Source organism: Tiliqua scincoides, chromosome 1 (assembly GCF_035046505.1).
Source record: "Tiliqua scincoides isolate rTilSci1 chromosome 1, rTilSci1.hap2, whole genome shotgun sequence".
NCBI lineage: Eukaryota > Metazoa > Chordata > Lepidosauria > Squamata > Scincidae > Tiliqua > Tiliqua scincoides.
Window position 1 is genome coordinate 48,513,996 of NC_089821.1, and position 11,368 is coordinate 48,525,363.

Sequence of the window (11,368 nt, forward strand, 5' to 3'; positions counted from 1 at the left end):
TTTTGCAGTAACAAAGCATCATATACATTTGATTCATTTGATTAGTACTCTATGACAATGGCATACCTAGGTGATAAGGAGGCCAAATGACTCAAGTGCCATGCCTATAGGGGCAGCGCCTCCAGCCTGGGTCTCCCCCACCTGGTTTTTATCTTTTCTTTTCCTTTCCCTTAAAAAAAAACCCAAAAACAAAACAAAAAAAGTCCTCCTCCTAATGAAGGAGGGAGTGGCCCAGAATCGAGCCTAGAGTGTCTGTGAGTTACAGCCTATCCAGGCACAATTCCGTACTGCTCTACATTGCCCTCTTCCTCTCTTCCTTTATAGGAGGAGAGGAAAGATGCAACCCAGAGTGGCAATTCTGCGCCACTCTGGGCGACATTTTTTGTCTCCACAGAGGAGAGGAAAGAGAGAGTGGCATCCTGCCAGGAGTGGATGCCATTCCTGACTTGATTCTGTGCTGCCCTGAGCTGCCCCCTTCCTCTCCTTCAAGGAGAATAAAGATGCAGCACGGAATCATGCCAGGAGAGGCTTCAACTCCTGGCGCGGTTTCAGAAGTGATTGCGGTGATGTGATGATGTCACCACAGTTACTTCCATGTCGGGGTGGCAAAGTGAGAGGTGACCATGGGTGCCGTCTCTTTGCTATGAAAAGAAATATGAGAGAGCTGGGAATTTGGAACATGCTAGAATGATAGCTACTGTTTTCTAACTTCAGGCATGAGGATTTTTCTCAGTGCCGGGCACATGTAAGTGATCAGAAAACACAGGAAAGGGGATGCAAGTTTTTATTATTTTCTGTTGTACTGCTACCAATCTTGGATGCAACAAATTTTGAAAGGACTGAAATCTATTTATGGGTAAAATATAGAATTTGAAACTTTACAGACATCCACAGTACTGAAAATTGTTCCTGCCATTGTCATATTGTCATTTTGAGCTGTATTTACTTCAGGTGTTCATACTGTTCAATATTTTTTTTTTTTGTTGTTGTTGACAGGACTTTCCTCCAGCTGAATCATAAATATGTAAATAGATATATTTATAAAGGGTTACTAAAGTTTGTGACTTTTACTAATATCTGCACATTTTCCCCAGAACAGTGCTTGCCTGGTGAATATTCATCTGATGGATTCAGGCCCTGTCTTCCATGTCCTTCTGGAACATACCAGCCTGAACGAGGTCGGACATCTTGTTTTACTTGTGGAGGAGGCCTTATGACAAAACTTCCCCATGCAACAGTGTTTCAGGATTGTGAGACTAAAGGTAAGAATTTAGAGCTCCTAGGTGAATGTGCACAAAAAAATAGATGCAGTCACACTTGTGTTAGTGTCACATTTTAATTTGTCCCTCCTTTCGTCTGCAAGATTTTAAAAGTTGAAGTTTCAGTATCCTTGGGATGAGCTGTTCCATACTTCCTGGTTATACTACAGAGCAAGAGGACTAAACTATCATAACTGTGGGGCAAGGAATAAATGGAAGAGAATGAGTTTGAGATGGCTTAATGCTCAGGGCCACTTGTCCATGCTGTTATGGATATCACTTTCCTATGCAAAGCTCCACATTAACCTCATATATGCTTAATCTTGTGTCATGAATGCTCATTGGGTGTATTTTGCCACATTTGTATGCATTGAAAAACTCTGCTGCATAGTGGACACCCACATTCTAATTCATTCTACATGGCGATGTATATGACAAAATATCTGTAATTTGTATGCAACAAAGCTATGACACCATGCTGCTTGCTTACTCATGTCTACAGTGCAGTGTTCACCTGGTCACTTCTACAACACTTCAACGCATCGATGCATACGTTGCCCACTTGGAACATACCAGCCTGAGTTTGGACAAAATTACTGCATTTCATGCCCTGGAAATACGACCACCGACTATGATGGATCTACAAATATAACACAGTGTAAAGGTAAATGCAGATAGCTGCTGCATTACATATAGGCTTCTGCCGCTCATTTGACAGGTTAGGGACTAGGGCTGTGGTGAAAAGTGGAAAACCAGTTGCAAAGTCAAACCCAGTCGTTTTTTCTCGTTTACAAATGTTGCTTCCAATACTTTTTTAGCTAGCAAATTGCAAATGCCTTCTTTATCTTGCAAATTCCTGCTATCACACAAAGATTTTTGCAAATGGATTCTCATTAATGCCTTCAGGAATGGAAATAGACCCAGAGCTAAAGTTGGTGTGCATTCTCTCTCTGTCTCACACAGTTTGAATCATATGCAAATCAACATGGGGGAGGGCAATTTTAACCTTTAGAACAGCAGAAAGAGGTTGAAAGAGTGAAGCAAGAGTTGAATGAACCATTTCTGGATATAATTGAAATGTGTTGAAAGAGCAGATAATCAAAAAACAAACCATCAGAAAGTGGGGGATACCTGTAGTAGATAAGAAAACAGCCCCTGGCCCAAGGCTGCTCATCATCCATTCTCACACTTTGACTACTATATTGCACCAGGCTCCATGGGGCAGTAATTATTCTGTCTTGGGATGCAGGCTTGCCTAACTTGACTTCCTTTGTCCCACCACCCCTCTTAAAGGATGCAGGAAGAGGTTGCTGGTGGTTGGGGACATGTGGTGAGAGGAGGCAGACCCGTCATAGTCCACAGAAAAGAGCCACAGCCTCCCCTGTTTTTGTGCATGTGCTTCACCCACTTCCCAGCTCTTCGTGGGGTCTGATTTCTACTGCAGCTCTTTTCTGAATACTACAGTGGGTGGGTATGCCCCCCATCTCACCTCACTGCATGTACCTGCTGGTGCGCTAGTCAACAGCTTCTCTGCTCTGTTGTCTCTGCCTAGAAATTACTTTCCAATACTTTTGTGTGCCTTGCTCTGACTCTTTCTCCTTGCCTGACTGCCTGATCTCCCCTCCCCCTCAGTCATGCTGTGCCACCATGTTCTCGCTGGCCACTTAATAACACACACCACTAGCAAATCTTTCTCCTCATCTGCTAGACAAGATGAGGAGGCTACAGGTAGGCAAAGGTATCTTTTCAACCTAAACAAGAGCACAATTGATCCTAATTTCATGTACCTTTTTCTTATTTAATGTAGGACTTTCCAGCGCTGGTGCCCATCACCCACAACAATATGATTCAAATAGCTGAATTTTAAATAGTGTTTATGAACACGGCCAGCAAGAGCTTTTGAATAATCTGTGACAAAATGAATGATTTTAAACAACATGAAATGTTTGGGGAAAACAATAGAGAACTTTCATTGCAGGCATACTAGAAAATATCATAAATTGTATGCTAGTTTAGCTAAAGCATCGAATCTATGAGGTCAGTTTTCTTGGTTGCCAAAAGAGATAAACCAAGATAAGCAGTTTGAGGCAAGAGTTGGTTTTCTAGGCTGGAGAGCAAAACAGTCCTCCTTGTCTGCCCCACCCCTTTTTCTTTTATTTGGAATATTAAAATCCAGAACCTTTTCACCTGTATTTCACCTACAAGGAAGGCATTGCTATCATTTATAGAAGAAAGGTTCTTATCTTTTCCTAACTAGATATATTTAACTTCCTTAGTCCTCTCTTTGAGCCATTAGGATGCAATTGTGATATAATTTCATGTTGGAACACTTACCAGGAAAAATCTGTGCGATATCTGGCAGAGAACAAAATGTAGGCACAACATGTGTAGAAGAACATAACCAAATCTCCATCATACTGGGTAATTGACTTCTGGAGCAAAGAGTGTTAGGAATTACTACTTCATTATATAGTAAATAGAACTGACAATAGAAGATTAATCATATGAATACTGCCAGGTCATATTGCTAGGAATTGCTCTGCTATGTGGCTAAGACGGTGGGTTTCAACATTCCTCCATTATTTTTTTTTCTAAATGAGGAACACAGGGGGAACCTGCAACAAAATGTTGGTTCTTCCCCATCCTAAATTGCTCACTTCTAGCTGGCTTAAGGAAGCCAGGTTTCTCCCACTGCCCATATTCTGCTGATAGTGGTTTTGACACTGTCACCTCATGTTTCATTGAATCCACTGATTATACTGCGTCTGAGCCAGGTTGTTTGTTTTGTTTCTTTATCTTTACTTTTTCCTTTAATTTTCAAATGTATATGCTTCTGCATACATACATCTCAATCCTATGCATGTCTACTCAGACGTAAGTCCCATCAGAATCAATAGGGCTTACTCCCAGGAAAGTGTGGATAGGCTGTTAGATAGTTCCCTAGTACAGAGAAACTGTGACCTTGTTTTACTTGCACTCTGACTAGCACTCAGCCACTTGAGTTTGCTGTTAGTACAGTGGTCTTCAACTTGTCATCAAGAGCTGGGCCCCCATTTCAACCCCCAACCTGCAGCATGAGGCTTGCCCACAAGAGTCCAGTGGGGAAATGAGTGGCCACTTCCTTTCCCACCTTGGGGTGGCCAATCAGCATGAGCTGCTATTTTGAGGTTCTTCCCCCTCTTTTCTTCCAGGCAAGGGGGAAGGAGAGAAGTGGCAGAGAGTGGCATGGTAACAATGTGCATTCTAATTTTGAAAGGCAGAGGGAGAGAGAACAGAGGCAAGGCATTTAGCAGGGGGAGTGCCATGGCAAGAGAGAGCAAGTGAGTGGGTAGGAGATGTGGCGGATGCACAGAAGATTGATTGTTTGACCTAAGCAACCCCTTCAAAGCCAGTCTCCAGGATTTCACTCATCAGGGATTTGGAAGCCTGGCTACTGTTCATTTTGGGTTGAGGTTCAGGCCTGGACAACCTGATGATGGCAGCGCTTCCATCACCCACCTCAGGTGGGGTTGTGACCACTTCTGAATTTTGGCCACCCTTTTGAAAACCTTTATTTATTTGAGGCATTGTTACCCTGTTAGTTACCATTCAGTTTCAAGGCAGACCTGTCCTGTACATGGATTCTGCGTCATCATTTTGAGCAACTACGCATTAATATGGTATGGCTTTGGACTGAAGATACTTGCCTATTTATAGATTATGGCCAAAGCTATAGTGTCTGGGTTTTCATTGCATTGTGTGGTGGAAGGGCAACTTAAAATTTTTAAACAATAAATAGTTCTGTCCCTTTTGCCCTGACGGATTTCTTTTTTCAGATAGGCACTGTGGTGGCGAGCTTGGAGAATTTACTGGATACATTGAATCCCCAAATTTTCCTGGAAATTATCCTGCAAACACAGAATGTACGTGGACTATAAATCCACCTCCCAAACGCCGTATTCTGATTGTGGTTCCAGAAATATTTTTGCCAATAGAAGATGAATGTGGAGACTACCTGGTGATGAGAAAAAGTTGTAAGTTAAAAATAGAGTGTGTGTTTGGATTTCTGTTTTAGGTACATAAATCTTTGATTAGTCTGTATGTTCTGCATGAGCCAAAACCAGTTGCCTGAAATCTTGCTCTAAAATGTAGCATAACAAGCTTCCTATAACATCAGTTCTGACAACTGTTCTAGCTCTTATGGGGAAATTAAAACTACTACTACTACTACTAGTGGGGACCCATAATAAGGAGGAAGTAGGAAAAGGAAATCTTTTTACCATCCCCTCATTTTCCTCTGGCATACCAATTTGTCAGCTGGCTTAGTGGAATCAGAGGGCAAATGACCTAGTGATACCCCTGCGGATGCCAAAACCCACAGATAAACAAATGTGTGAGTCATGGCACCCATATGCTGGAACATGACTGGAACTTTAATCTGGTTCGCATCCAGAGGGTGTTCTGAGACCTCCAAAAGGCGTTAGAAAGGCACTTATAGTTTTTCGTAAAAAACCAGAAGTGCCTTTGTAATGCTTTCAAAGGGGTACAGGTCGAAGAAGAGGGCAGCTAGTGGTCAGTTAAGTTCTGCTTCCTTGCTGTAGTTTTTTAAAGTGACCAGGCTGCCAGCACACAGCCTGAAGACCACTATGAACTTGTAAGCTTATAACAACCTGGTTTCAGCAGGACTTTTGGCTGGGTATGTCTTTAAATAAGCCAATGGGTGTGCAGAGGGGGCGGGATCACATCTGTGGATACGAGATCCGTGGAACCCTCTGTACAAGGGAGTTGTTCCTAAGTAAAATATAGGAAATAAAAGACTCATCTGCTAGTAAACAGTTTATTGGAATATAGAACATATTCGAGCTGAATCAAATGAGTTTGGAAATGATCAAATATCATTACTGCTTGCATCCCTGCTTGCTGTATGTGTTCCTGTTCTTGCTGATGCAGCCATTCATTTTCTTGGGTTGATGGCTTTGCCCAGTTCCCAGGCAATAGATATTTATGTCATTTATGTCACCATGTTTATGAAGCCAAATTGGGTCTTTGGTGTTAAATCTTGAAATGTATTTTAGCAGTGCTTTCAGTGGAGCCAAAAAATTAACTCTTACTATGTAATGAAACTGTAAAAATACAAATCAGAATGAGGTCATAGGAAGCCTACATGAGATGTGCGCCTGAGTACATCAAGGAGAGACTGCTTAGTGGAGCAGAAGGGTGTTGCTCACCTGATTAGCTCATCTTTTTATCTGAGACATTTGGAGGAAGGATCTTATGTCTTCAAAGATGTTTTGTTTATCTGAAGCCTTCCTTCACATTTTACTTGTTAGGTGGGAATGGAACCTTGAAAACTGAGAGTACAATTTGACTTCACAAATTTATTTATGTATTTTCACATAAGAAGTAAAAGAGCAATTTTGGGGCAGAAATATGTGGGATGTTTTACATTATATTTTTGTTTACTTATTTTTGTAGTCCAAACTCTGGTCAAAATTATGGACCACTGATAGGACCAGGGAAACACTGGACAACCTCTCATGCTCCACTACAAGCATGTGGTTGAGCATCTTTCCTGAAACATGTCTTAAATGATGGCTCTTTCTGTGTCAGCACACTGGAGTGACCCTTCCTGGTATGGAGTGAGGGTGGGGGAAAGAACTTGCCAGTTGCTTAGAAACCACGGATGTGATCTCACAATACATTCAAAGCATCTGGATGCAATAAGAGTACATGTTGGTGATAGGCAGCCATCAAGGAGCCATTTTTTGCCTTTTGGACAGACCCCAGCAATGGAGTGCATGGAAGAAGCAGAGCATCATCTTCAAGGGAAGTTATGTTGCATGACTGTAGTTCTGTAGGGGAGAAGAGAAGAAGGAAGCTGTTTTATTGTTCAAAAAGAAAAGCCCTCAGTTAATAGTGTCTGATATCTGCCTCTTGTACATTTTGTTTGGAAGCTTCCTCCAATTCTGTGACCACATATGAAACCTGCCAAACCTACGAGCGCCCTATAGCATTCACTTCCAGGTCTAAAAAGCTGTGGATCCAGTTCAGATCAAACGAAGGAAATAGTGCTAAAGGATTCCAGGTCCTTTATGTAACGTATGATGGTAAGCAGCTATTGGTGAAACACAAGCATGGGCATTTCAGTATGTGAGTGTATTTTTCTTTTTGTGGGCTGCCACCCAACCCACCCCCATCCCAAACACATAGGGCACCTCAACATTTGTATAGGTACAGGTCCAACCTTGTTATACACAGATTTTTTATACATGGATTTGACTCAACACGAATGGCCCCTGCAAATGAGAAGGAATGTGCTGATCCCTGGAGAAGGTGAAAAAACGAATCCCTTTAAAATCACAGTTTAAAAAACTGCTTTTTACTGTTGCAGGGAAACAGTCGTGCAAGTGACTACAGGATTTTTCTATCTCGCAGTGATGAGAAGTACCCTTTAAAGGAAAACAGTCCTTTAACAATAGCTTCATTAAAGCAAGAGAGGGTAGCCAGCTGACAATCCATCTATCATTTTCTCTCCAGGCACAAGGCAAACCCCTCCCTTCCCCCTGATCACATGAAAAAAGGCTAAATGGCAGTGATTATCACCCTTTCTTTCCCCCTTGCTGGGGCTGCTGGTGAAGGGAGGGATTGCTGCCTCCTAGTGAAGCCTAAATACCTGGAGAGAGACCAATTGGGAGCAAAGGGACTTTGTTTTTTAAATTGATTTGTTTTAGTGTGTTTTTTGCCATCCACATTAGTTCTGGGAACGGAACTCTCACAAATAATGAGACTCAACCTGTACATAGAATTCAAAACATTTGATAAAGCTTGCAACATAAATTTCCTGGTGAAACTAAGGTTTGAATGTATGCATGTGGGAAAACTTTATCAAGCATTCTGGTGCCAGGGCAGTTTTACCTGATGTGAATTGTTGACTGTATAGAGTCTTCAGTCCTTGAGAGCTGGTGTGTTTAACCCAAGTGGGAGAATAGCAAGGATGATAGCTTGGAATGTAAGATGCACTAGCCTGAGCAGATGGAAGCTAAATGCCTGGTTGAATTTTGCCTTGAGAACAGAGCATATGGAGGAGGTTGCCTGACTACAAAATGACATCAGTTTCAACAGTGTACCTTGCAGTTAGAATAAAGGTGGTTTTTCTTTCATTAAAAGAGAAAAGAGAATCTAATTGGTGGGAGGCTCCTTAGAAAACATAGTGAGTTTTTTGTTCTGTGTGGAGTAATGCACCTTTTGAGGTATAAAGTGAAGGTGTTGGAGGAGGGGGGAAGAATGTCTGATTTGAGTAAAGTTCTCTCAGTGCCTATCAAACATTGTATTCCAAGCACATTTTTACACAAATGGCACGTGTAAACACTTTGGAGTGCCCTAGGGCAGCACAAACTCTGTACACCCTTCTGACACCCTCTGTACTGCAGATGCAGCACTCGGAATCCAGAAGTAAGTGGTGATGACATGTGACACAATGACATTATTGCCAGTTACTTCTGGGTTGAAGGCTACAGAGCAACCGTGAAAACAGTGGTAAGAGGCTCCAGGCAGGAGGGCAGATAGGTCCTTCCAGCAGTGTAAACCTTGTGCATGGAGCCTGCTTGCTAAGCTGAGCCTCTGCAGCACTGTCTTTGGCATTGCGCTGCGGTCTCGCTGCCAGCCAGTGAGTAGTCCACAACACCCCTGTGCACGCATTGCAATACAATGCATTTGTATTTTTGGAAACCTCTGACTTAGGGATTCTTTGAGATAACCCAGGGCCTGAATACCTGTAAGTTGCTGAATTGAAGTGCTTGGAAATTTTGAAACGTTGCTTTAAGCAAAACCATCCCACATTACTGTCTTATCCCAAGAAATGCTTCTTCTTGTAATGTACAAATAGTTTCATACTTTCTGCTTTGAAGCTGAGTTTGGAACTAATGAGTGCTTCCAGCAGAGGCAATTGATCCCCCAAGAAACTGGCAGCTGCAGGTCCCTCATGCGATCTCTTTGGCAGTTATCCCAGGCTAGACAAGAGTTATCTTGAGGCAATCATATCAAGCAGCAAACAGATCTAGTTCAGGCATGATTGATTCCAAATACCTGAAATCTGCATTACTCTGAAAGGGCTAAATCTCGCTTTGTTGCAATTAGTGGCAATTATCTGATCTCTTTAATGGAGACAGAATTTGTTCTAATTTCTTCAGGCTGATCTTACTCTGATTCCCATAATGAAAACACAGCTGTGGAAACTGGATCATACATTCGGTACAAAAATAACAGATGCTGTTAAACAGTGGTTTTGCGTATTTATACACAGAAGTTGTGGGGGAGGGGAAGCAAGTGCTTGATATGGGATATTTTTACATTATGAGTGGATTTCTCTGGCAAAGCAATGTGTTGAAATATGCCACCTAGAGAGAGTTTATAAAATTTTTGGAGACTGCTTATGATGCCTGTCTTGGACAGGTTTAGGATAAACAGTTCAGTATGGAACATTTTTATTTTTCCTCTTAATAAATATTCTTCTTTGGAATACTTTACTAATCTGAGAACCAAGCATAGTTGGGATGGTCCATGAATAAACACACTCTACCCTTCAAAGAGGGTGTGCATGTGTTGCTGATGTAATTAAAGGAGATGTTTGTTGTTCTGCAACAGTCAGCAAAGCGAATACATTTATTGTGTGTCCCCCAACAGAGGATTATCAGGAACTCATTGAAGACATAGTCCGAGATGGCAGACTGTATGCCTCAGAAAATCATCAAGAGATCCTTAAGGTAAATTTCCTCAATTACACCTGAAATAATACTATTGCTCATGGAAAATAAGTAGCTCATGCACTTCTTCAAAACCTATTATGTGGTGCAACTTTTAATTCTTATGGGAAAGAGGAGGCAAAATTAGGAAGAATCAGGAGGCATATGTCTCTTTCGACATAAGTCTAGAGCAATACTTGGGTACCTACTGTTGCTTCTGCAACTGCCCTGGCGCCAGTGCTGATCAACAGGTGGGAGCAAAGCTGGCTGAAGCTATGCTTATACCTTATGCCGCCTTGGGTGTCCTTCAGGGAGAAAGGCGGAATATAAATCAAATAAATAGATACATACCTGAAGCCCCTCTCTATAGTAAAATATCATATATTAAGTAACTGGCAATATTGCACTCAGTAGCGTTGCCCAAAATCTGCTTATTCCGCTTGATGGTAGAGCAGACTTATCAGTGAACATGGCAATTTCATAGGCAAATGCTGATGTTAGAGAACAATAACAGAGCATTAGTAATTGCCAAGTAATCACAGATTTATTTTTTCTTTCTATATTCCTAGAAACACAGGAGCGATTATAGCAATGGCATGATGTCATATATGTGTAACTTGGTCTGAGGCTTGACTAAGGTCTGAATTTCTGTAGGTAGCCCTCTGTACAGAAGTGCTAATGCGGAGCACAACCTTATTAATTGCCCTCCCATGACCTTCTTTAACCTCAGTATGTCATAGGAATTATACGGAGCAGTTTGCTTTTGCAACATGGATTTGTTCAAACTGCTTATTAAAACTGCCTTACTCTTTCAGGATAAGAAGCTGATAAAGGCATTGTTTGATGTCTTGGCACATCCACAGAACTACTTCAAATACACAGCACAAGAATCCAGGGAGATGTTTCCAAGATCCTTTATTCGGTTGTTGCGCAGTAAAGTCTCCAGATTTTTGAGGCCTTATAAATAATGGAGATTTATGTTTTGAAAATGTTTCAACTGTACAGCAGGAGATTGACATGTTCTGTATGATAGGGAAACCTTCAGGAAGCTGACCAGTCAATTGTATACAGTGTGTACATTTTTTTAATTAAAAATATAATTATTTCATTTTCACATGTTTTCTTTCAGTTATCACATGATCTGCTGCATGAGTACCTTTAAAGCTAAACATCTCTCTCTCTCTCTCTCTCTGTGTGTGTGTGTGTGTGTGTGTGTGTGTGTGTGTGTGTATTTAAATTTAGTATTAGATGCAATATTAAAACTAACAAACTCATTACTGTTAAGAGGATCAGTAAGCATTTATAACACAAATTCTTTGACTCTGGAAATATGAACTTAAAGGATTTTGTGTAGTCAGTTCAATGAGTTTGATCTCCACTTTAGGACAT

General features: G+C 41.4%; 1 protein-coding gene across 1 annotated transcript in view; it reads left to right on the forward strand.

Moving 5' to 3' along the window:
- SCUBE2 (signal peptide, CUB domain and EGF like domain containing 2) overlaps positions 1-10,947 on the forward strand; it is a 61,655-nt gene extending 50,708 nt beyond the window's left edge. The window contains exons 18-23 of the mRNA XM_066619274.1: positions 1,095-1,262; positions 1,762-1,923; positions 5,075-5,272; positions 7,193-7,345; positions 9,921-10,000; positions 10,795-10,947. Of these exons, the coding sequence (XP_066475371.1) occupies positions 1,095-1,262; positions 1,762-1,923; positions 5,075-5,272; positions 7,193-7,345; positions 9,921-10,000; positions 10,795-10,947 (914 nt within the window). The remainder of the gene's footprint in view (positions 1-1,094; positions 1,263-1,761; positions 1,924-5,074; positions 5,273-7,192; positions 7,346-9,920; positions 10,001-10,794) is intronic.
- The last annotated feature ends 421 nt before the right edge of the window (positions 10,948-11,368 follow it).